Source organism: Calidris pugnax, unplaced genomic scaffold, assembly GCF_001431845.1.
Source record: "Calidris pugnax isolate Ruff unplaced genomic scaffold, ASM143184v1 scaffold245, whole genome shotgun sequence".
NCBI classification, from domain to species: domain Eukaryota; kingdom Metazoa; phylum Chordata; class Aves; order Charadriiformes; family Scolopacidae; genus Calidris; species Calidris pugnax.
The window spans coordinates 757,935-781,845 of record NW_015090982.1 but is presented as its reverse complement, the minus strand read 5'-3'; the positions used below and the strand labels follow the sequence as shown (position 1 = coordinate 781,845).

The 23,911-nt window shown below is 58.2% G+C and overlaps 1 protein-coding gene across 1 annotated transcript in view; it reads right to left on the bottom strand.

The window, feature by feature from the left end:
* ITPR3 (inositol 1,4,5-trisphosphate receptor, type 3) overlaps window positions 1-23,911 on the bottom strand; it is a 66,091-nt gene that overhangs the window by 29,023 nt on the left and 13,157 nt on the right. Inside the window, exons 4-48 of the mRNA XM_014953606.1 lie at window positions 21,491-21,577; window positions 21,171-21,329; window positions 20,861-20,959; window positions 20,648-20,731; window positions 19,566-19,712; window positions 18,770-18,865; window positions 17,598-17,648; window positions 16,898-17,040; window positions 16,704-16,803; window positions 16,247-16,407; window positions 15,412-15,553; window positions 15,016-15,177; window positions 14,699-14,871; window positions 14,451-14,570; window positions 14,107-14,289; window positions 13,771-14,022; window positions 13,333-13,477; window positions 13,019-13,166; window positions 12,513-12,709; window positions 12,243-12,372; window positions 11,914-11,971; window positions 11,540-11,705; window positions 11,209-11,373; window positions 10,935-11,003; window positions 10,404-10,529; window positions 10,122-10,244; window positions 9,734-9,934; window positions 9,115-9,366; window positions 8,895-9,020; window positions 8,455-8,580; window positions 8,231-8,351; window positions 6,922-7,106; window positions 6,645-6,793; window positions 6,357-6,465; window positions 6,095-6,185; window positions 5,692-5,861; window positions 4,850-5,024; window positions 4,587-4,771; window positions 4,062-4,262; window positions 3,542-3,652; window positions 3,148-3,243; window positions 2,796-2,897; window positions 2,476-2,562; window positions 1,713-1,823; window positions 1,039-1,231 (exon numbers count right to left, since the gene is read on the bottom strand). Coding sequence (XP_014809092.1) covers window positions 1,039-1,231; window positions 1,713-1,823; window positions 2,476-2,562; window positions 2,796-2,897; window positions 3,148-3,243; window positions 3,542-3,652; window positions 4,062-4,262; window positions 4,587-4,771; window positions 4,850-5,024; window positions 5,692-5,861; window positions 6,095-6,185; window positions 6,357-6,465; window positions 6,645-6,793; window positions 6,922-7,106; window positions 8,231-8,351; window positions 8,455-8,580; window positions 8,895-9,020; window positions 9,115-9,366; window positions 9,734-9,934; window positions 10,122-10,244; window positions 10,404-10,529; window positions 10,935-11,003; window positions 11,209-11,373; window positions 11,540-11,705; window positions 11,914-11,971; window positions 12,243-12,372; window positions 12,513-12,709; window positions 13,019-13,166; window positions 13,333-13,477; window positions 13,771-14,022; window positions 14,107-14,289; window positions 14,451-14,570; window positions 14,699-14,871; window positions 15,016-15,177; window positions 15,412-15,553; window positions 16,247-16,407; window positions 16,704-16,803; window positions 16,898-17,040; window positions 17,598-17,648; window positions 18,770-18,865; window positions 19,566-19,712; window positions 20,648-20,731; window positions 20,861-20,959; window positions 21,171-21,329; window positions 21,491-21,577 — 6,277 coding nt within the window. The remainder of the gene's footprint in view (window positions 1-1,038; window positions 1,232-1,712; window positions 1,824-2,475; window positions 2,563-2,795; window positions 2,898-3,147; window positions 3,244-3,541; window positions 3,653-4,061; window positions 4,263-4,586; window positions 4,772-4,849; window positions 5,025-5,691; window positions 5,862-6,094; window positions 6,186-6,356; window positions 6,466-6,644; window positions 6,794-6,921; window positions 7,107-8,230; window positions 8,352-8,454; window positions 8,581-8,894; window positions 9,021-9,114; window positions 9,367-9,733; window positions 9,935-10,121; window positions 10,245-10,403; window positions 10,530-10,934; window positions 11,004-11,208; window positions 11,374-11,539; window positions 11,706-11,913; window positions 11,972-12,242; window positions 12,373-12,512; window positions 12,710-13,018; window positions 13,167-13,332; window positions 13,478-13,770; window positions 14,023-14,106; window positions 14,290-14,450; window positions 14,571-14,698; window positions 14,872-15,015; window positions 15,178-15,411; window positions 15,554-16,246; window positions 16,408-16,703; window positions 16,804-16,897; window positions 17,041-17,597; window positions 17,649-18,769; window positions 18,866-19,565; window positions 19,713-20,647; window positions 20,732-20,860; window positions 20,960-21,170; window positions 21,330-21,490; window positions 21,578-23,911) is intronic.

Here is a 23,911-nt window from a genome sequence, read left to right as displayed (position 1 = left end):
CCAGGTTGAAGGAAATGCTTCCACAGAGAGTCCTTCTTCGTGATAACCAGTACATCAGCGTCATGCCTGGAGTGAGAGGAGGCAGACACACAAATCTCAGCCAAACTTGTGCCAACCGGGGAAGGCTTTGTTCTCCCAGACACCCAAAGGGTTCAGCCCAGTACAGCCAGTGAGCTCGGAGGGACTCTTGCCTCCCACCTTCCTTCAAAACACTAATAAAAGCTCCCTCCTCATCTGCTGAAATAGCAGCACAAAGTTCCAAATGTCACTGCTCACAGTTCTTGGCTTCTCAACCCTTTGACCTGCTCTGGCACCTTGGAATCAGATTGGCTCCGTCCTCCTCCTCCCCATCTCCCACCTCCTACAGCCCCGCATCCTTCAAAACAACAGTATCTTTGTGTTTTCAGCGCTGGTTCTGGTCCCAGAGGAGACCCAGCCAGCAATTTCCCATCCATACTGGAAACTTGTTTCCTGCCGAATTCCTAAGATAGTTTTGACTGGATCTGCAAGTGTTTTCAGAGCTGCTACACTGCCCCTTAGCTGCATCGCAGCATTTATAGTGTGACTCTCTATTCAGCTCCTTGTTATTTTAAGCCAGGATTTCCTTCCTGATGCAGCCCTGAGAGCACCTAAGCAGGTCAGCAGGGCCCAGAGAAACAAGTTTTCTTTCCCATATGTAGCTGCTAGATCCTGGCTTAGGAGAAGGCAACTGAAAGCAAATGAAGAGAGGGCTTTCCAGGGGAAAACACCTGCAGGTGTAACCCCAGGGAACGTGCCACAAGACGCGTTTCAGCCCATGGAGGAACTGCACTAAGAGGCACGGAGGAAATACATCCCTGGGATCTTGAGTAACCTCCACTCCCTGCAAACTGCCGAGTGTGCTCTGCTCCACAGAGCAAGGGGCATAAGATGCTCAGAGATGTGATCTCCAGGCTGCTGCCAGGAACCCTTTCAAAGCAGGGCTGCCCCCCATGGGGAATGGGGGGCTACTGGAAGTGCCAGGGGGGAGCCCGAAGGGAAGGTCTGGCTTGCTCTTACTGCGCAGTTTCTTCTGCCATTCCATCTCGTTGTGGAGGAAGGACGACTGGTCGAAGAAATCACTGACTTTGCTGCCCTGCTCGTCCTGCTCCGTGGTGGTGAAGAGCCTGTACTTGGTCTCCTTGGTGAGGAACTCGCAGATGCCAGGCACCGGGAAGATTATCTGCTCCATGCTCCGGTCCAGGCGCACAATCTGCAGGAAGCAGGGCCAAGGGGAAGGGGCCGTCAGATCCCACCCTTGCCAGCCTTTGGTTTCCTCTTTCCTAGACCCAACTGTGCCTTCCCCTCCTCCCTCCCACCCCACCAGGATCCAAACACCACCGGTCACTCGTCTATAACGCTACAAAAGGACCCAGCAGAGGCAGCCCTGGCTGTGCTGCAGGAAAGCTGTGAGTGCATGAACCCTTGGAAGGGATGAGGCTGCTGAAAGGGCTGCCTCCCTGCTGCTGCGGGGAGGGAAAGGATGGGTCTGGGGGGCAGCTCGTTCCCCCTGATCCCCACGGGCTCTGCAAACACCCCCAGCTCTCTGCAGAGCAAAAGGCCCCTCTGCTTCTTGCCGGCACAGGGATGGGACGGCTCCTGGTGCAAAATAACCGGGCACGAGGCAACCGGAGCACACGAGGGATTCACCGGCCACGTGTCCACTGGAAACCCAACAGCCAAACAGGTCTTGCCTCAATTTGGGATGTGTGTTTTTCGTAATAGGCCAGCGGGTCCTCCTCTTCTTCCTGGACCGGGGCCGTCGACTTCAGCATCTGCGTGAGCTGCTTGTTGTTGAGGCTGAGCTGGGAGAGGGGACGAGAGCGGCCTCAGCCAGGTCTAACTCTGCACTGACAACAGCCTCAAAATCTACCAAAGCTGATGAGGTTTCAGGGAAAAGCAAATGAATTCAAGCTTCCTAAAGGGGTTTGAGCCCTCCCCGAGGTGACAGACATTCAATTCCCTGCAATAATTACATCCAAATGCTGCTAATCCACAAATTACAAATCAATGCCCATAAAACCCCAGGGAAATCACATTACTGCTGAGTCTTGTTTGGGATCTCAGGTACGTGGGCAAGAAATGACAGCAAAGGACTCAGCCCTTCCTTTGCTGAAGGGAAGGGGAGAATGTCCTCCCTCCCTCAGGGCCACCAGCCTGTCCCTGCGGTGAGCTGGACGTCACCCTACAGCTGAGCCTTCCTTGGGGAGCCCCACAAATACAGCTCCCCACAGCTTGGTTAGAGAAGGTGCACGTGCCTTTGGGCTGGTAGTTTGGGCTACAAAGGCACTATAAGCCTTTCTTTCTTTAGTCCCCCTGGGGAATACCAAAACTCATCAAATTTTAAACAACAAACCCCAGGGTGGCTCAGAAAGGGTGGGAGACTCTTTGGAGTCTCCAGGCAGGGTCAGGGTGGCTTGAAGGGGCTCTGCCTCCATTCCTGAGGTCCCTCCATACCATGGATGAGATGCCCTCCTCCTCCTCCTCCTGGATTCGCTTCACCGGCTTCAGGAGCTGCTGCAGAGACTTGTTGTGTCGGGAGAGCTGGAAGAGGGACAGCGATGGCCGGGTGAGCCCAGGTGAGAAGCCACCAGTGCCCAGGGGAGGGGACATGGGGTGCCCAGGGGAACGGGGCAGCACACCCCGGGGGGTGGCTTTTCACAGGAGCTGGGAGACCAGCCTGGCTGGAGAAAATGTAAATAAATACAGAGAAAACATGCCCAGCCCAGCATGGGGAGCCCAGCCTGGCAGGGACCCTTGCTGTCACAGCTCAGTACCTGCAGCGCCAGGATATAGATGTTGTGGCCAACTTCCCGGGGGGAAACCTCAGCGTTTTCACACTCCTCCTCCTGCAGATAGGCCTTCTTAATCACATCCACCTGGAAGGCAGCAGAGGGACAGTGAGCTTCACCCCATCTCCTTGTTTCCTTTTCCTCCTCTGGCCACAAATGGCTCTGGGAGGACCATTGGGCAAGGATGCCTGCGCAGAGGTGGTGACCAGCGGTGTGGAAGATGAGGTGGTTATTGGATTGCAAACCAGAAACTGCATCAGGACCCACAGGCAGAAGAGCAATGGTCCAGGGGAGAAGCTGAGGGGCTCAGTGGGGGTGTCTCACTGTCAGCCCTTACCAGTTCCTGTGGGCGGAGGCTGATGAGGATCCGCTCGGCGTTTTCACTGTCGTGTCTGCTCTCCATGAGGGCCAAGAGGAGCTTGGAGGCATTGTCCTGGCGAGGAGAAGCCCTTGCTGAGGGGAGCTGTGCCCTGCCTCTGCCTGGGCCTTCAGAGTGGGCAGAACTTCCCCTTTACCACCGTCAGCTGTAACTCCCTCGTGCTGGAGGCATCTGAGCCTCACACAGTGGAGATGCACCAGCCCCATCCCACCAAGCCCAGGTGCTCCCACACTCGAGGACCTGACACATGCACAGTCCCCACTACAGCATCCACCTCACCCCACAGCACACCCCATGGACATGCCATAAGCCCACACACGTGCCCCCCATCCCAGCCCTAGGCTCTGCCCACCTTCAGCTGCAGGACCAGGTCCATCCGGTACTTGCAGAGGGGGCTGATGTCGTTGAGGATGAGGGCTGTGATGATGTCGATCCCATTGGACTCGTGGGTCACGATGCAGCTCTGGGGGGGAGCAATGCAATGTATCATCCCATGGATGCTTGCCAGTCCTCCTGGCTTCACCCTCCATCCAACACAGCCCAGGTCCCTGCCTACAGCACTGACCCTGCCTGATTACCCCAGGAGCCCCAACCTCCCTGAAAAGGCCACCATTTGCACCACTTTATTCTTTAACCCCGTTTATGTCCCCACATTATCTGGCCAAGCAGCAGCTTGTAACGCATGCAGCGCCTTGGCATCCTCTGCTTCCCACGTTCTGCTCCTGTTCATAACCTGAACCGCAAAGCTGACCCTGTCTCTGCTGCTTCCCCACACATTTCCCCCCAAATCCTCCCTTGGGGGTCCCTGCCCAGTGGTGAAACCCCCCCAGCCCCACTGGGAATGACCTGGACCTGCAGGGATCCCCACAGACCTGGTTCTCGTGGCAGGGCCCTTGGCAGTACTCGGTGAGGGTCTCCAGGGTCTGGGTGATGAGGGCCACGTTGTACTCGTTGATGTAGAGCCCCAGCAGCCCCAGCCCCCCCGTGGTGCTGCCGCACATGATGTCAAGGAACTGCAGCGTCTCACACACCAGGTTGTAGTTGGTTTTGTTGTTCTGGCACCGGAGGAAGTTCTGTGGAGCAAAGGCTGCAGTTACGGGGCTGAGCAGCGTCACTCTGACGGGGGGTCAGGCCTGATCCCCCTCCCCACACCCCCCCAGCTGCAGTTCGATGGAGAATGGGGCTGTAATGCAGGGACCTCCAAGAGGAACACTCAGTCCCATGGACACAGTCGTGCTGTGAACTTCCACAACACTAAGCAAAGTTGGGGAAACTGAGGCACGGAGCGGCTGGTGCAATGGCTTTTTGGACCAAACCGAGGCAGACCCCAGGCTTCCCACACCCCCATCCGACAGCCTCTGCCCTGGCCCCCATCCCGAGCAGCCCCTGTGACCCACCTGCAGGTCCCGGTTGTGGTTCTCACAGAGCAGTTGCAGGAATCTCAGGATGGGCTCCATGATCAGGACCGTCACCCCCATCTCATTGTTCTGACCCTGCTCCCCCGTGTCATGGCCCTTCCGAAACCCTATGGCCATCGGGCATCGGGAGGGGGTGCCAGGCATCAGGAAGGTGTCTCCTCGTCCTAGAGGGCAATCCAACCTCGTTAGCATCGGGTTATCACACGAGACGTTGGCTCTACCAAGGGGACACAGCTCCATACCTTTGGTGCCAGGGTCAGGCTCGTCCTTGTCCTCACGAGGTTTGTTCCCGATGTCACTCATGTTCACAGACACCGTGGACTTGGTCTCCTGCTGTGCCTTCTTCATCCTGTCGTGCAAAACTTTGAAGAACTTCTCGGACTTCTTGTCGCTCGTCATGAGGTTGTAAAAGGATTTCTGGGAGGAGGGAGGGACAAGTCTCCATCATGGGCTCCAAACTGCCTGCCCCTTTGATTTGGTGGCCTCGAGCACTCAAGACCTTGTCTATGACAACCTGGTTTATTTCCATGGTACAACCCTGGATGTCACAGCCCTTTTGGATTTACAGGGGTGGATCGTCCCCTGCTCCTGTGCCCTTTTTTACCCTAAAATCAGGGTTAGGGACAGAGCAAACAGCGATTACAACAGCTCCAGGCCTGGAGCCCTGCCCTATATGTACATGTTTTGCATGTACAATTAATGTATTGGCTTCCCTGTGATAAAGGATTCGAGATAACCCATGAGTTATCACCCAAGAGCTGCAGCCCGAGCCGTTTGAGCAGCACCCGGCAGAGGGCATCAGCTTTACTGCAGAGACACCAACCTGCCCCTTCCAGCACCCACCCTCCAGCTCCATCCAGCCACCCAGCTGGAAAACCCCAAACCAGACAGATTTCTGCAATTCCTCCTCTGGCCAGCAAAGATAAACAACCAAACAGTATTTTAACCAAGCCCAGGGGCCAGGACAGAGGACTGCCATTCACCCACGTCTTCCAAGTGCTGGGAGCATTATGCTGCACCCATCAAACGGTGGGTGCCCAGTTCCCCCAGGGCTGGTGCCCACCACACAGCCGGGACTCAGCACCTGGATCTCAGTGTTGCCTCCATCCAACAGCCGGATGGCAAGAAGGATGCTCTCTTGGAAGATCTTCTCGTTCTTGGTGTTCATGATGAGGTCAGCCACCAGCTTGGTGGCCCCTTCTCGATCCAGCCGGCACTGGACAGCAGCGATAGCAGACCAGTCCTGGTCTTGGCCTGCATGAGAAGACACAGAGGGATGTGATGCTGTGGTAGTGCAGAATAAGCACAGCTCAATCACTGCCAGGGGCATTTCAGTCCCACCCCTTCATCTTCCCAAGTCCTTTACTCTCATGGAAGAGAGGGAATGGTGGCCAGACCTGATCCCATCATGGCTCAAGGAGCCGGGAAGTCTAGGTGTGTGTGAGCAGCACAGAGGGACAGGGAAGGTGCAGAAGAAGGGCACTCACCTCCCCCAGCAGCATCCACCATTTCCCCTTTGGAGCTGGACTTCTTGTTCTGCAGGTAATTGTTCAGGAGCATTTTCCGCAGCAGGTTGCCCTGCCAAGACAAACAAACGTCACGAGTCTCCCAGTGCCAAGGCCAGCGCTGAAGTGGAACAAGGCTGAGCACTCCTGGGCTGCCACGGGGAGGGCACTGCCAGCCTGGGTGACATGGGCTGCAGGGACAAGGAGTAGGGCTGGGGATGTGCTGCAGGACCATGGTGCTCACCCTCTCGCCGTATCTGTTCCTCTTCACCAGCATCTGCTGCAGTGTCCTCAGCACCTTGATGCACAGCTTCTCCTCCGTCTCCATGAGGTCCTTGGTGTGCTGCACCAGCCTGGCACGGCAGAGCCACCGTCACGCAGCCGAGAGGGACAAGGGGGTCCCCAAGGGAACAGCCCCACCGCCCCTCCACTCTGCAGGTGCACACCAGGATGCACAACCCACAAAGGCTGAAGGTCCCCAGCCCTTCCCAGTGCCCCCAGCAATCCCATGGCGACCGCAAAGCATCCTCACTTGGACAGGAAACCTCCGCTCTCGCACCGCTGGAACGCCTCCGTCCCCTCCATGAAGAGCAGCTCTGGCCGGTGGAGGACATCGACCAGGACAGAGAGCTCAGCCTCCACCAGCGGTTTCAAGCGATCCTCCAGGGCGGTGATGATGTCCTACAAGTCACAGCACACACCTTTAGGGCCAATGCATGCCTAGGAGACACGAGCACGGGAGAGGGACCCCTGCAATGCCAGCACCTTCTTGATGTCATGCCCTGATCCATGCCATCCCTGCCCCATACCTGCAGCTTCTCTATGATGTTCTTGTAGTCCCACTGGTTGGGGGTGGTGGAGACGCGGGGGAAGGTCCGTGTGGCCGTCTTGTAGCTGGACGTGTTCCTCTGCACGGTGCTGGTGGAGCTGCTGTTGAGCAGGGAGCTGACGTGGGCGTCCAGGTCCATGGGCAGCGCGATGGAGCGGCTCTTGGCTGCAGGAGACGGAGCCGGGGTTGGGGACAGCCACGGCCCAGCCCACCCCATCGGCTGGGACCTACCACACTGCTCTGGGCCAGGCACCCCTCCACCACCTCTTCATTTGCAGCAGAGAAGATTTAGGTGAAATACAAAAGGAAAGTCCTCCAGGCTAGTGAGGGGTGGAGTATTTCCATCCATCCCTCCCAACTGCAGCACAACATCGCTCCCAGCCCCAACCCCAACCCAACGTTGGATGGAAAGAGGCACCACTTCCAGTTTTTGGTTGGGTAAGCCCAGCGTGGAGATGTTTTAAGCACCCTGCCTCAAATTACAAAGGGAAATCCCCACCCAGTGTCTAACCACGAGCAATCCTTTCCACGGGGTGACTCAGTGCTAACAACCCTTGTCCCGAGCCAGGCAGCCACAAGCCGGCTGAGGGCAAAGTCCTGCCAAGGGAAAACCACCATCAATGCTGGCTTTGTTTCCAGGCCCTTCACCACCAGGGAACACACCAGGGATCTCCCAACCAAGCCCAGGCTTCGGTTATCCCCACGTCACCCTGGTTGTATCCGAGATGTAGCTCAAAAAAAGCACATCCTGGAGCCAAACCTCCCCATTACCGGCCGGCAGCCTCTCCTGGGGCGCCCTGCCAAGGCCTGCAGCAGGAACCATGGCTCTTAGAATCAGAGAATGGTTTGGGTTGGAAGGGACCTTAAAGTCCCCCCAGTGCCACCCCCTGCTCTGGGCAGAGACACCTCCCACCAGACCACGTTGCTCCAAGCCCCCTCCAACCTGCCCTTGAACCCCTCACACCAAACAAGTTCTTCCCCACATCTCAGCTCCATCTCCCCTCTTTCAGGGTCAAACCCTTCCCCCTCCTCCTAGGGCTCCCCTCCCTGATCCAGAGTCCCTCCCCATCTCTCCTGGAGCCCCTTGAGGGACTGGAACGGGCTCTGAGGTCTCCCCGGAGCCTTCTCTTCTCCAGGCTGAACCCCCCCAACTCTCTCAGCCTGTCCTCCCAGCAGAGGGGCTCCAGCCCTTGGACCATCTTTGTGGCCCTGCTCACTGCCGCAGCAGAGGGTGGCTGCATCCTCCTGGTCGGTGGGGCACAGAACATCCCTCTGGCACAGCTCCTTACCAACCATGGCCAGCGTGCGGATGCAGGCTTCCACCGAGCTCTTGTGCTGCTGCTGCAGCCAGGGACACTCCAGCAGCCTCATGGTGGACTGGAGAAGCTGCACCACAATGGTCTGGTGGGTCTGAAGGAGAGAGCAGGCAGGTACGTATCAGACCTTGGTTTTGGGGGCTTGATGAGCTGCTTTCCTCCCCCAGCCACGGCCTGTCCATGCAGCGCATTACTACCTGGAGCGAGGTGCTGTTCTCTGAGAAGGGGGAGCTGAAGAACGCATTGATGGTGTCAAGCACCACCGTCAGCACGTACTTCTCCAGCGTAGGGTCTGGCAGGCGTTTCTCTCGCTTCTTGCACATCTGTGAGGAAAAGGGAGGATGCTGGTGGCACCAGGGCGAGGTGAGCATTCATCCTGGCCAGATGCTGCTGGCACACAGCGCTGCCGGGACCTTGCTAAGCTGAAGGATGTGGCTGGTTACAGCTCCTGGGTCTACGCCAGAGAGCCCTGACTGCTCCCCAGCCCCTGGTGTGGCAGCTACACAAGTCCCCACGGTGGCCATGCCCCATGTCTGGCTGCCCAGCCTTTGAGGGAGCCCCAGTGACACCAACCTGTCCCCATGCGATACACCAGCTATTGCTGCTGTGTCCCTCCCACCCAACCCTCCCCACGCACCTGGGCCATGTCCAGGGTGAAGTTCTCAAAGAGAGTCCAGATGTGGTTGCTGGTGTAGATCTCCTTCATCTCCACCTCTGTGTCCACATAGCAGTGGTTGACAAAGTTCACATAGGCCATCTTCACCTACCGGGGAGGGAAGGAGAGGGGTCACAGCCACCGTCAGGGGAAGGCAATCAGTGCAAAGCCACTGGCACCCTCCTGACTGGGCACCCCGTACCTCCGTGATGCAATCCTCATGTGTCACCACCCGCACCACGTCCTCCAAGGGCAGCAGGGATGTGCACTTGATCTCTGTGTAGACGTTCTTGCCCTCGGCGCAGGCAGCCAGCAGGTCCACCAGCGAGATGTGGTACATCAGTGGGCTGTTCTCCTCCACCCCATCCCTGGCCGCCGTCATCATCTCCAGAAGAGTGGCCAGTGAAGCCTTGTCATTGTAGAAAACCACCACATCGTCCCCAGCATTGGTGAGCTGCAGGGAAGGGTCAGGGGTCACTGCTCTGGAGAAGGAGGGTCAGAAACCTCTCAAGGCAGAGAACAGTGTCCTCTGCAGCGGACGATGAGAGGGAGTAGCCAGTGAAGGATAAAAGGGCCGTGAGTTTACAGGGAAAACCAGGCATTTGCAGTACAATCAAAAAATCACAGCTTCTGGGACTCCAAAATGGTTATTGGCTCTTGGACCTTGCATTAAGCTCCTGGAGATGTTTCCTGCTCCAGGAAGAAGCCAGCATGGTTGGGAAGGCTCTTCCTCAAGGAAGAAGCCAACCATGCATCTCCCAGGGGCCACATCAGCTACACCCCACACTCACGCCCCACAGGCTGGGGGGAAAGGTGCTCACCTCGGTCATGATCATGTCCTGGCACTTCTTGACGTACTTGCCCTCGGCCTTGATGATGGTGTGCAGGAAGTCCAGGTACTGGACATGACGGCCGTGGGTGGCCACGCAGTGGATGAAGTGCTGTGGCACCGTCTCGTTGATCTCCGAGCAGAGCTGGTAGTTGTTGAGGAAGATGTGCTGCATCGTCTCAGCCTCCAGGAGCTGCAGAACCAGGGGAGCAGGGTGAGGCTGGGGAGCTACGAGGAACAGCTTCCACTCCTGCCCTGACCTTTCCTCTCCCAGGGATTCCTCCTGCCTTTTGTTTCTCTTGCTCTCCACCCCTCAGGAGTGGTACCAAAGTCTCCACCCGTGTGGTGCCTCCAACCACCCTTTGGTCCCCTCTCCTTACCCCGGGGGTCAGGAACAGGTTGAGGTGTTTGTGCAGCAGGGCCTGGTTTTCCTGGTTGCCAGCACAAAACTTCTGCAGGAACTGGTGGGTGAATTTCAGGATCTCCATCATCTTGGCATCACCCTGAGGAAGGGCAGAGAAGGGAAATGCCCAGAGTTGGTGAGGATGGAGAGTAGGAGCAGGTTGCCACCCCTCCTGCCCTGCCCATGCATGGGGGGGGTCCCCGCATCCCCCACTCCTTTCCTTGGACACTTCAGGACCAGCCAGCTTCTGCCCACCCACCTTCTCATAAGGGATCTGCAGCAGATCCAGCATCACTTTGTGGGCATCCATGTTCTTCAGAAGGCGCTGCTGCTTCTTGCGCACTTGCTCTCCAACCCCACACATCTTATTCAGCCGCTCCAGGATCTGGGGAGAGAAGGAGCACGGCAGAGGGGAATTGAGCCTGGGAGCCCATCGGGATGGCCACCAGCACTGGGGGCTTGCTTGCAATCCAGATGTGCCCTCCATCAACCCAGGTGCCCCCCGCATCATTCGCGAATCTTGGCACCCCCCTCAGAAATCCTCCCCGTGGTGCCATGCAGGGAGCCCTTGCACCCAGCACCAACCTTCTCCCCTCCAGTCCTCCCAGTGCAAGGCTCACTCTGGAGCCCTGGGGCCATAGCAGGGCTCCTCCCTGCACTGAGCTTGCAGGAGCAAGCCCTGGCTTGGACTCATTTCTTCTGAACCCCAAGAGAGCTTGGAAACCCTCCCCATGATTTCTCCCTTTCCCTTCTCGTTGGTGCCCAGGGGACAGGGTCTGGTGTCACTTACCCCCTTGACTATCTGATAGTTCTCACTGCTCTTCTCTCCCGGAGCAATGACCTCTTCGTCAGCAGCATGCTGTGAGGGGACAGAAACAGCACCATGGTCCCACTGCACCTCTCCAAAGCCTGGGGCATAACTACACCCCACAGGACCCTCCCTGACCCTCCTCTTCCAGGCAGAGGGGTGCCTGCCCCATGGAGAGGTGTAAGGTGTTGGACTGAAACAATCTGCACCTCTGCCTCCCGCTTCTGGTTCCCAAGGTCTTGCTCAGGGCCCTCACCTCTTTCTTGTCCTTCTTGTTCCCCTCCACGGTGCTGTCCCCTTTGCTGCTCCCCTTCTTGTCCACCCAGAGCTCCGATTTCTCCACCATAGTGCGGAGTTTGTCCAGCTCTGACTTGATCACCTTGTAATTCTCCACATCCTGGGCTGAGATCAGGAGCTGAACCTGCAGCGACATTCCCAGGGGTTTCCAATTTGGGGCACGAAACCCCATTCCCCTCCTTTTCCAGATCTCCATCCCAAGGAAAGGGGCCGGGACCCATCCCACGTCCTGCCCCCACAGCCAAGTGTGGGTTTGGAGGCGCTCCAGAGCAGTGTCCCACCAGGGTTACCTGTTTGAAGGTGTGCAAGACCTCCTGCCTCTGGCTGAAGTGCTTGAAGAGGAGCTGCAGGGACCCGGAGATGAGGGGTGGGTAGTCGTGCATCGTCAGGTGGATCAGCACCCGCAGAAACATCCTCCCTCCCTCGTCATCCACCTCTAACATGCTGCTCGTCTTCCTGAAGCCGGGACGAAAGCGCTTGGTGTTAGCAGCCAGGCGGGAGCTCGCGTGCACTCAGTCACCCCTCGGGGCTGACGGGGACACTGCATGAGCCTTTAGAGCCTCATCTTCCTCGTCACCTGCAGCTCTCAGCCTCGGCAGCATGGACAGGAGAGGCAGAGCCCTATGGCCAGGCTAACTATGCACCGGAGGGGGCAGGGACTCACCCCACACCGAACATGGCTTCCGCGTGCTCGCCGATCCGCTCCAGGTTCATGGCTGCGGCTGAGGGAGAGGAAAGGGAGATAAGAAGGGGCAGCCAATGTGACCTGCGTCAGCAGAAACCTGCAGGAACCAACCCGGCTCCCTGACCACTGCTCTGAGCATCCACGATGGACACAGGACACCTCACCCCGTCTGCACAGACCCCAACCCCCCCCATGCCAGCAGCGGCGGGTGGAGAGCTGCTGGAGCTGTCACCTCCACCGCCTGGGTGTCCCCAGCCTGTGGGGTTTGCCGAGCTGAAGGTGCACCAGGAGCAAAGTGGGAGAGTTACTTGTGGAGTCAAAGGCTGGAGCCGTCCCATCGGCCGCGCTGTCCTGCATGGGGTAGACCTCCACAAACTCCTTCTTGAAGACAGAAAGCAGGTAGGAGATCCTGTAGTCCAGCCGCACATTCAGGATGAACTGGCAGCAGCAAAGAAGAAAGCAAAAGTGAGTGTCCACTTCATACCAGCTGTCTCTCTGCATGAGAAAACTATGTCTTCCCCATCCCACAGGTCCCACCCACAGCTCCACAATGTTTCTCCCTCTCCACTGGCTCCAACCTGCAAGATTGCCAGAATCTTCAGCTTGGTCTCCATCACCACAATGTTCTCGCTCTCGACGCTCCTCCCTCTGTCCACCTGCTCTGGGGCAGATCCGGCGCTGAGGCTCGGGGGGCTGAAGATGGACTGTTTCCTGCTCAGCACCATGGTGGACATCATCTGCCCAACACCCTGGATGGATCTCCTCACGTTCTTCCCTGCAGAGGCAGCCACAGTGGGCAAAGTTAATGCAGATGGAAAGGGAGGTGGCAGAGGATGAACGGAAGGACCCACTTAGACTGCAATATGCTGTAGGCATCAACCAGAGAATGAGCAGGAGGGACTGGCCTTTTCTCTGGCATGGCCAAGGGCTCAACATCTCCTGTCTCCCAGTGCAGACCCAGCCAAAGCTTCCATGTCACCAAACCAGTGGATTGTCTTCTTACAGCCCAAACTAGAAAGCACTGGGCAGACCATGGAAAACACCTTCCTGCAGGACCATGCCTGGTTATGGAGCAGGGACTCACCCGTCACCTCGTCATTGTAGACCGCCTGCATCATCAGCTGGGGGTTTTGGACGCAGTCGATGATGCCCAGCAGTGTCCGCGTCAGGCGCAGCAGCTCGCTGAAGCTGTAGAAGCCGAAGTAGATGAGGTTGTGGGCAAGGCTGACGACCTAGAGAAGAACAAGGCAACTCCAGACCTTGCTGTGCTGAGAGCTGAGCAGGAGGAACAAACACAGGGGAGAGGGATGCCAACACGGCCACCCTCGTTGCAGAAGCAGTCACAGCCAAACTGTGTTGCATCCTGCACCGTGCCAGGGACACCGGCAGGACTCGCACCTCAAAGGTGAGCTTGTTCTTCTCCTCATTGGCAAAGGGCACCGCCTCGCTCACCACGTTGTTGAGGTAGTCCTCCACGAACTCCATGGTGCTGGCAAACTTGTTCTTTTTGTCATCACGTGAGACGTTGAGGTTGGAGTCATAACTGTGAGGGGAGATGGTGGGGATGAGTCTCCTCACACCCAGCCTGGAAGGAGCACTGTCCAGGCAGCTGCTGAGCTGGACCTGGCATCTGTCCTGGCATCACAGCCAGAATTGATGCTCATGACTATGATGGAGCCTGTTTCCTTCTGAAGATTGAGATCTACCAAAGTCACTCCACAAATGTCCTGTCCCAGTCCCTGTTAAAGTCAAGCCAGACCACTGCAGTGGATGGCATCTACAATCCCATCTTCTGTCCTGCCCCTCAAAGCCCCTGCAACCCCCAATGTGTCTCACTCTTTGATTGTGATGGCTGTGGGGATCTCAGTCCAGAGCCGTGCAAACTTCACAGGCATCACCAGCTCCTGGGGATCCCTGTCTACGTGCACGTGCAACATGAGGTGGCAGAAGGACGCCCGGAGATCGAAGGGCAGCATCTCATCTGCCATGCAGAGGAAGATCAGGTCCACACCCAGCTGCTGGGAGATCTCCTTGATGGCCAGGTACTGGCGATCCAGGCACATGCGGGCAAAGAGCTTCAGCTGGTACCTGCCCAGGGATGAGGGGGAGAGGGAGTGAGGACATTCAACCCTTACACCCTCACCTGGGGAGAAGATGCCACGGGATCGTCACCTGTAGTAGCTGAGGACGTTCTCATCATGGGCATTCCCAGCCCGGGCCTCCTGTGCCAGCTGCCGGATGCTTTTCTCATGGTGGTCGTTGTTCTTGTCCGTCCAGGTGAGCCAGACCTCCTCCTCCGAGTACTCGATGCTCAGGTACTCGTGGGTCTGGGACATCTCCTTCACTGGCCTCAGCCTAGGACAGAAAAGGGGTAAACTGGAGATGCTCCTGTGGACGGGGAGCGGCTGCTCCTCGAGGGGTGACGGGGCCTTTACCCGGGCACTGGGAGAGCTGGTGGGAGGCAGGGCCAGGCACCAGATCCTGAACGTGGACAACCTCTCCCCTTGGCTACTCACTCCGTCTTGATGAGGATGTCGCTGTTCTTTGGGTCCAGCACACACTTGCAGATCAGCTCCTGGGTGACGGGGATGGCAATGTGGTTGGACACGCACAGGTCCGAGAGGTAGTCCAAAAACCTGCCGGGCAGAGACAGCTCGCTGTCACCAGGAGGTCCACGGGGGCTCTTCTCCACCTCTGTTCGAGGCACATCCCACCCATCACGCAGCACAAAGCCCTTTGGGATGGGGCCTGTCCGGACACGCACCGTGGCTCGCGGTTCTTGCGCACCAGGCTGACGAAGGTCTCCACCTCCGTCTTGGTGATGTGCTTCTCCAGCAGCTTGCGGTTGTTGTGCAGCAGGGCCGTGATGGTGTCCTCGGCGAGGATGTCGTAGCCAATTTGGGACTGCATCATGCCAAACTGCTTGGCAATGTGCTCCTGGAGCGGGCAGAGAGGTGGTGAGCGCACAGGGCTGTGTCTTGGGGTCTAGCAATACCCCCCGCCCCACCAAGACCTCAACAGCCCCCCAGGGCTTTGCAACACGTGGTAGGAGGGTGGCCCTCCCCGTCACCCCCCCCACACCTGGTTCTTGCGATAGTCCTCCTGGGAGTGCCGCAGCACACGGTAGCACAGCCGAAACATGTACTGGTAGGGAGCGTTCTTCTGGTCCGACAGCTCCTCCAGCCGCACCAGGGGCCCTTCCCCGCCCTTGTCCTTGAAGGGGGCTTTCAGGATCCCAAAGATCTGCCCAAAAGCAGAGGTGATAAGTGCTGCATCCCACTCCACACCATCACCCCCACGGACACCAGCTGTGCTTGCCAGGAGGGCTTGGTGCGCCATGAGGGCATGAGCTGGAGACCAGCTACACCTCCTCCATGGGGATTCCAGATCCTTAGCCTCCAGCGTGGCCCTGAGCAGCACAGGACATCTCCACAGGACCTCAGCCTTGCTAAGATGCAGGGTCCTGTGATCACTGACCTGCTTCAGAATGTTCTGCTCCCGCATCAGCTTCTGCCGCTCCCGGTTGGGCTTGGTCACCACGATGTCCAGCACGTTCTGGCCATTGTTGGGAACGTCGCTGACGAAAAACACCAAGTCCTCCAGGAGCTGGATGACAAACCTGCAAAGGGGCACGGTGGGACTCTCCAGCCGGGGGGGGGCTGCTTGCCCACCCGACGCAGCCCACCCCAACTTGGGTCCCTGCAACGATGCCGGCGCATTTTGGAAGACCAACGAGACCATGTTCAGGGCTGCCAAGGAAGTTGCTGGCTGATCCTCCCCTCCTTACTACACGTTGACGGTCGCCCTAAAGCAAGAGGTTTTGCAGCCCCTACGGTTCCTACGGAAACTATATGTGCCAGGGTAAATGCCAGGGGCCTTTGCCTGTGATTCATGCCGGGGATTTTGCATTTAACGCCTCTGTCCCCTTAGTCACCCTCGTGGTACCCGCGCGGGGCGGGCTGGCAGGGCGGAAGCGGCTCCCTCTGTCCCCCGGGGGACCTGTGTTTGCTCAGGAAGCACCAAGAACCCACCCACCTAAAAATAATACCGTGACTAACCCGGCTGCCCCTATCGTGGGGCCATCTCTCAGCCCCTCGGATATTTTTCTAGCGGCAAAGGAGGGGCCGGAGCGGGGCTGCGGCGTTATCTGGTTTCCTCACCAGACTCCTGGGAGAAGCAGGCGTGGATTTGGGTTGTGGGCAGGAAAGCAAGACAGCGCTGGCACCGAGACCCAGGCAGGGGCCCCATCCTGCAGGGATGCTGGAGAGCCCTTGGAGGAACCCGGCCCCATCTCCCAGGTGGGACTTTTTACCTCCGGTCGTTCTGGCTGAGAAAACCTTCGTTCATCTTCTCCACCACGTTGGCCAGCATCGAGCTGGCGTCATTGGCAAAGTCCAGGTCCCGGATCTCAGATACGGGCACGGAGACGATGGCAAAAGCTTCTTTGTCTTCTTTGGTGGGGCACGTGCCCAGCTGGGAAGCAACGGGGAAGCAGCATCACACAGACATGGCAATGCCAAGCATGGCCCCACCATCTGCCACCCACCCCAGGTGGGAAGTCAGTGACCCTGTTTGTGCCCATCCGATGGACTGGGGTGGGCTCCAGGCTACTGAGGTGGGCTCCAGGCTGGTGTCCAGCCACCCCCTTGGATCATCAGGGTCTTTCAGCCCTGGGGTGAAGCCTGGGTGCTGGGTGGGAAGGAGCATGCTAAGAGCTACCAGGGCACAGGGGATAAATCCCTGCACGGGAGGAGGGAGCGGGGCCGTACCATGAGGCGGATGGGCCTCTCCTCATCGATGTCAATGGGCACGTTGGTGCTCTGGATCCAGGTGTTGGTGCAGAGGTGGCGCAGCCTCACGTAGGAGTTCCTGCAAATGGCACAGCATCCCAAAAATGTCACACCACGCAACTAAACCTCCCTTCCTTCCTTCAATCCCACCGTGGCCGCACGTGCCCACCTACCGCGGGACGAAGGAGTCGGTCTTCTGCAGCGTGGTGGGGTCCAGCTCGAAGAGGGAGGCGATGTCGTTGCCGTGGGGCACGGCCACCAGCCGGTATTTGATCTTCTCCCCCGTGTTCCTGCGGCTGGCACGGCTGCTGCCCCCCTGCACCGGGGAAAGCAGCTTTGAGCCTGGTGTGGGGCGGCCACCCCACCGAGCCCAGCGTCCCGGCGTCGGAGGAGACACGCAGCGACTACGCTCAGAGCAGAAGCTTTTGCTCGGGTGCCGGGCTGAGCCGCGCGAGGGGCTACGAGAGCACAAGCGCAGCGCGATGCACCTGAGCTACGGAGGCCACCCCTTCGCCAAATCTCACCAACAGCAAAGAGGAAAAACCCCCTGAAAGTCCAAATCTCTCTTCTACCGGCACTTCCCCGTGGCCTGGGGGTCCAACATGCACCGGGACCCCTCCAACAGATTTCAGGAGGGTCCCCTCGCAAGCGGGACACGGGGATGCTACTCTAGAGTGCGGGATGCGGGATGCTCTGCTGGGCAGCGGGACAGCCTCGGCCACAGCCTCGGCACCAAGCGGCACGGCGCGGGCACTGTCCCCACGGCAGGCTCTGTTTTGGGGCATTTCCCTGCTTTCAGGCAAAGTTTAAGAGACGGCGTGATTTCAGGCAGCGGCAGCAGCATTTCTGCTAGCGAGGCTGCACACAGCTCACCGTGGGCGCTGCTTTGGGCTCAGCCACGTCTCCTTTATAACTTGGGTTTTCCTGAAAAGTTAAAGAGGGAGATGAAAGACAGCTATTCAGTCCTCCCGCTCGGTCCCTCCAAAAACCCTGAGCATGGGGTGTTATCTCTAGTCCTGCCTTCCTGGATCGCATCGCAGAGAGAGGAAACCAGCCCAGGTGGGGCTGGAGGAGGTGACTCGTACCCAGCACCCAGCGTTCTGTCCCCAGGGACAGGGAGTGGGACAGGGTGAGCCCTCGGGGGCAGCCCCAGGACTCTGCACTGCAGGAAGATGAGCTTTTGCTGTAAATCCTTCCAAAGCCCAGGCTGAGGTCTCAGTGAGCAACACAAGCCGGGCAGCACCAGCCCAGGACCATTCTGCAATCTTCTCTCCTCTGCAGATGTCACCTCACTGTCTTTTGGTTTAAAGCAGCCATTTCAGAGCCCAATATTTCCTGTTTTCCATCCTGCAGTGGTGGAAGGGGCCCTGGGGGCTGCCTTTGGTTTTCTTCTCAGCTAAGGAGCACCTCTGGCACATGGTGCACTGAGACCCCCCCAGTACATCCCCGCTCCCCTGGCAGCGGGGTGTAACACTGTCTTTCCCTTGGTAGTGGCAATTAATTAGTGTCATACAAACCACATTATCTAAGTGCAGAAAACTCTTTGTGCCTCTATCAGGAGGCCTTGAACTGGCCTTAAATAGGAGCAAAAAAATTTGGCGGATGGTGTTGGAAACCCAGCTTTTGCCCACACCCTCCCCAGGCAAGGACAGCCCTGGATGCTGCCATGGACCAGAGGATGAGGATGGGCAAAACCTGACCGGGAGGAGTTAAGCACAGCAGGGTGAGTTATCTCCTGCTCCCAGGAGGTTGTGCCAGTACGGCTGCTTGGCCTGGGTGGGGGATTTCTGGGGGGGAAAGCCCAGCCCTGCAAACAGACGCATGATGATGATGATGCTCAGAGCCCTGGTGCCAATGTCTCCTGTGAGTGAGGAGGAGCCGTGGAGGCCCAAGGCAGGAAGGCTCCAAAATCCCCGGAGCGGGGCCACAGACAGTCCTGGGCATCGCGGCTCTGTCTAAGGGAGGTGGGCACTGCCTTTGCCAGGGATGGTACCAGCCTCTCGAGGGTAGGGCAGGTTTCTGCATCCCTCTGCTTGCCTCCTTACCTCTGCTGCCAGGTAGTTGCCCGTGGCAAGGTGCTTGAAGCGGTACAAGCCATTCCAGTGCCCGGCTCCTCCTCGGCATGGGTCATGGTGGACCACCTGGGAGAAGCAGAGGAGAGCTCAGCCAGTAAAGCATGGGGCTGTGGGGAACTGGGATGCTGTTCCTGCCCCCTCCCAGGCAAACAAGCCATTGATAAAAGCCCCATCCTATCTCAAAGGTGGCCACAAGCTCAGACAGTCAGCCCATCCACCAGCAGCCATGGATCCCAGCTCTCTTACAGAATCACAGAATCTTCATGGTTGGAAGGGACCTTTGAGATCATTGAGTCCAATCACAAAAAACCCAACACAAACCCACCAGCAGACACAACCCAACAATCTCAGGCACTACAGCATACCCTGAAGTGTCATGTCTACACGTTTCTTAAATCCCTCCAGGGATGGTGACTCCACCACCTCCCTGGGCAGGCTGTTCCAGTGCCTGACCACCCTCTCAGGAAAGTAATTCTTCCTAATATCTAATCTAAACCTCCCCTGCTGCAATTCAGACCATTTCCTCTGCTCCTGTCATTATTCACTTGGGAGAAGAGGCTCTCATGGAGCTTGGAAGAAGCTTGTAAGAAGTTCTCTTGGAGCTCAAGCCTTGTGCTGGCTTTCACCAGGGCAGTCAGGCTACCAGAGGTGGAAATGTATAGAGCCAACCACTGCTTCTACCCAGTCCCCTCCCAGTGAAAGCGCAGCAGCCCGTGGAGGCAACCCAAAAGCCCGTGGACACACGCTCCATCCCCTCCCCACTCACCTCCACCTCCCACAGGGCGTTGGAGCTGGTGGCCGAGGTGGCCGACTGCCGCAGGGTGGTGCGAAGGAAGACGTGCAGCTTGCCTTTGTACTCATCACAGGTGAGAAACTTCTCCTGCTCGGCGTGGAAGAGCCTCACCACGTCCCCCTGGAGCAGGACATGGTGGTGAGACCCAGGGACATGGCTCTCCATGTATCTCCTCCTGTCACCCCCCCCAACCCTGCCAGGGGATCCCCTGTACGTCGTCCAGAGCAGAGCACAGCTCCCAGTCATGGCATAGCAGGGCTGTGGGAGGCTGGGCATCACAGGGCACCATCAGCTCTTCCAGTCCTACCTGAGCTGTGCTAAAACCTGCCTCTACCAGCAGAAATGCTCCTCCAAACCCAGGGAAGGGCACCTCGCATGGGCACGGGGCACCCTGCAATGCCATCACTGCATTTCCTAGGCCAGTCACTTCCTACTGCTTCCCCTCCCCAGGCTGTAAAATGGGTACAAACCCCCCATTTTACACCCCCGGCGTGGGCAGAGGCTCTGCTCACCAATGTGCTCGAGGCATTAATGCCCCGGGGAGGAGGATGCGGTGGCCGCGGGGAGCCGGGGATAAGTGTGGCGCCTGGGGAGCAGGGGCTGTAGGATCATAACAATCAATATCCATCCAGCTGCTTCCTGGAGGACCTCAGCCCCGAACAATAGCTCCGCAGGGAAAGTTCCTTTCCCAGGCAACAGCCAGCCCCGCCGCACGGCTAAAGAGCCGAAAATTGTCCTCGCAGCCAGAAGCCACTGCTGGCACTACGTGTGCCTCTCATTGTCCTCGAAAGCCAACTCAATACAAGGCGGAGGGTAATTTCATGCCCCCTCAGGTACCTGCTGTGAGGGGACACTAAAATATCCAGCTCTAGCTTGCTGTTAAGTTCTCCGAGTGACGAATTCTCTGGGAATTAAAGTCCTAAAGGCAGGATCTCTTTCCTCTGCCCTTGTCACACAGCCAAAGGGCTGCTCACACATCCTGCCCTCACGGGGGACCAGGGCTGGGTCCCCAGAGCCCCCCGTGTCCCCGGCGGCAGCCGAACCTCCTTCCTTACCCCTTTCAGCACTTCCTCCATGTGGTCGCGGAACTGCATGAAAAGGTTGATTTTCCAGCTGGTGTTACAATTGACTGAGTTCACCTAAGGAGCAAGAGAGCACAGTCACGACCCCTGGGGCAAGGGAAAAAAAAGAAAAAGGAAGAAAAAGGAAAAAAGCACAAAGAAGCCCCAAAAGCCAGAGCCCGCAGAGGCAGCCCAGCCCCCCCGTACCTCCTTGCAGCCGGCGTTGTCAGCAAGCTCATAATTGCTGGCGTGCAGCGGCTGCCCGGCGTTGACAGGGTTCAGGATGACTTTGTCTCCCACGACTACCTGGGGAGCAAAAAGGGAAAGGGTTGCTGGCGTGCAGCGGCTGCCCGGCGTTGACAGGGTTCAGGATGACTTTGTCTCCCACGACTACCTGGGGAGCAGAAAGGGAAAGGGGAGAGAGAGGATGAGGCCGGGAAGGGAGGGCTGGCAGGCAGCACGGGCAGTGCTTTCTGCACATATCTTCTTTTGGGGACATTTTCGGCTCTGCGCTCACGTTATCTCCATTGCTCCTCAGCTTCCAGAAGGGCTGGATAAAGAGCCAGGATCCTTCGTTGCCGGTGGCATCCAGCGTCACCCTCATGGCGTTTTTCTCCAGCAGGGCCGGCAGCCGCTTGTTCACCGTCAGGTACTTGTTGCTCTTCATGTGGAGGAGCTGGAAAGGTGAACTCCGGGGTGAGCAGCGGTGGTACGTACAGCCCCTCCAGGTCCCCAGGGCTGCTCATACCCTGGAGCATCCCACGAGCCCCCTCCCAGCCTGTGGGATCTCCCCCAGGAGGTATCGCCGAGGCGGGGAGGGCGAGCGAGCCCCCGTACCTGTATGACGCTGCCGTATTTCACCACGTCCCCATGCACCTTCTTGTTCTCCGTTTCGTTCTGCTTCTGCTCCATCTGGGCCGCGTGCTGAGCACAGAAAGGAGAAGAGCAGAGTGTAGCAGCACCCTCAGCACTCCCCGGGAGCATTCCCAGAACCTCAACAGCTCTGGGGAGGATGGGACAGGCTGGGATGCAGCATCAGCATCCCTCTGTCCCCCACACAACACGGGCCAGAGCCATATCATGGACACAGAATGACATGGGGTTGGAAGGGACCTCTGGAGATCATCCAGTCCAACCCCCTGCCAGAGCAGGGCCACCCAGAGCAGGTTGCACAGGAACGTGTGCAGGAGGATTTTGAATCTCTCCAGAGAAGGAGACTCCACCACCTCCCTGGGCAGCCTCTTCCAGGGCTCTGCCACCCTCAAAGTGAAGAAGTTCCTCCTCATGTTTAGGTGGAATTTCTTATATTCAAGTTTGTGCTCATCTCCTCTTGTCCTGTCCCTGGGCACCTGGGTCCTTAGAGTCTGACAGCTCAACCCAGGATCCTGGTGTGGTCCTGAGATTTAAGCCAAGGATTTAAAAATTTGGACAGGGACAAAATGGCACTGAAACTCCCCAAAAGCCCCAGCAGGTCTTGCGGGGCAGCAGCAAAAGGGGACTAGGTGCATGGGCCAGGGGCTTGGACAATCCACCCATCTCAGCTCCGTGGCAGGAGGGCCATGGGGATGGGGGGTTCCTGACAACACCAAGACCAAAAACCAAAAGGCTCCAGGTTGATGGTGCCCTGCCCAGAGGCAGCTGCGGGTCTGGACCTGCTGCTGTGGACGTGGCAGGACGGGTGCCCACCAGCCAGGGTGCCTCAAGAGCAAATTGCTCAGCACCTCTTGCAGCCCCTCTCTCCAAAACCACAGACATTTTCCATGCGGTGGCTCCAGCGGTTGGGGGAGGGATGTTGACAACATGGAGCAAGGCAGGAACCTGCTCCCGCAGTGGATGTGTCTGGGAATGGGGAGGGTGTGCCAACAGCACCAGCCTGGGCAGCGCCAGCCCAACATTCCCCCACAGCTGGGATGGGAACAGTGGGGAGGGAGGGAGCTGGGAGAGCATCTACCCTTTCCCATCCTGCTTTTGCTCCCTTTTCACTCGAGGGCAGAGGAATTGGGAAACAAGGATGGAATCACAGCTCCGCACTGGGAGGATGGGGCAGCTGGTCCACGAGTGCCCAAGGAGGCCATGCTGGCGCTTTAAACACGCCTGGCACGGGGCTTTGAACACACCTGGCACACGCTGGCTGCACAAACCCTTTGCTCTTTTGAATATCGCCACCACTTTAGGTAACTCTGTCCCCACGCAGCTCTGGGTGCCACCCGGGGACACGATCCTCCCCGTGGCGGTGGGTGCTGTCATCAGGAAAACAAACCTGCTGCCAAGAAATCCCGCACGGATGCGGAGCTGGGAGTTTAACAACAACCCCGTGGAGCAACACGGGCTCCTGCCATAGATCCGGCACCGCGGCGTGTCCTAAATCTGCGCCCGGATCTGAGCTCCTCCCTCACCGAAAGCCTGCGGGGCCGGGAGTGGGAACCGTCTGCCCTGAGCACAGACCCACGGGGGTGATGTTCCCAGCCCATCCCTGGGACGGGACGGGGTCTGTCCCCAGGCCACGGTGGAACGGGGTGTCAGGGACAGGAACACGGTGGGGGCAGCCCAGGAGGGTGCAGGGAGGATGGGGAGACACCAGCAAGGCAGGAGGAAAGGCTCCACAGTGTGTCTGCACCACGTCTGCCTGCACCTACTATTAATCAGCCCAGAAAACACCGAGCCTTAAACACCCTAAAAAGAACACTGCCAGAGCACAAGCTGGGGAGGGCAACCGTGGGCATCGCGGAGAGCTGGGCAGGGTTTCTCCATGCCAGACCCGGGCTGCTTTCTCCTTCGAGAGATTGATCTCTGTGAATTGGAAGATTTCAGCCCACGGGAGACACCGATAAATCACAGCCCGGAGCCCAGCGTCCTGCCGGGACGTGCAGGGGTTGGGGCAGCTCGGGCAGTGTGTCCCAGAGAGCTCCCTCCCCGCGCTCCGCTCCGGACACGCGGGAGCGTTTGCCAAAAGGGCAACACCGGGAGCAGCGGAAAGGAGCAAGGAAATGACAGAATCTCTTTAAGGCAAATCTTAACCAAGGTGCAATCAATCAGGCTCAGAAATGAGCCTCTCTGTCCAGTTGTGGCCAGTACAGCTGTCGGCATCACAAGCCATGGTCCAACCGGAGCGGGAAGATCGAGCTTCCACACACCGGTGTTGGGTAGGGCTGGACACGGCAGGAGGCACCGACCCTGCCCCGGCATCCCCGAACCCAGCCGGGACGTCCTGTCCTGACTCTGCATCAGACCTCACTCCCCAAAAGCAGAACCGGGGAG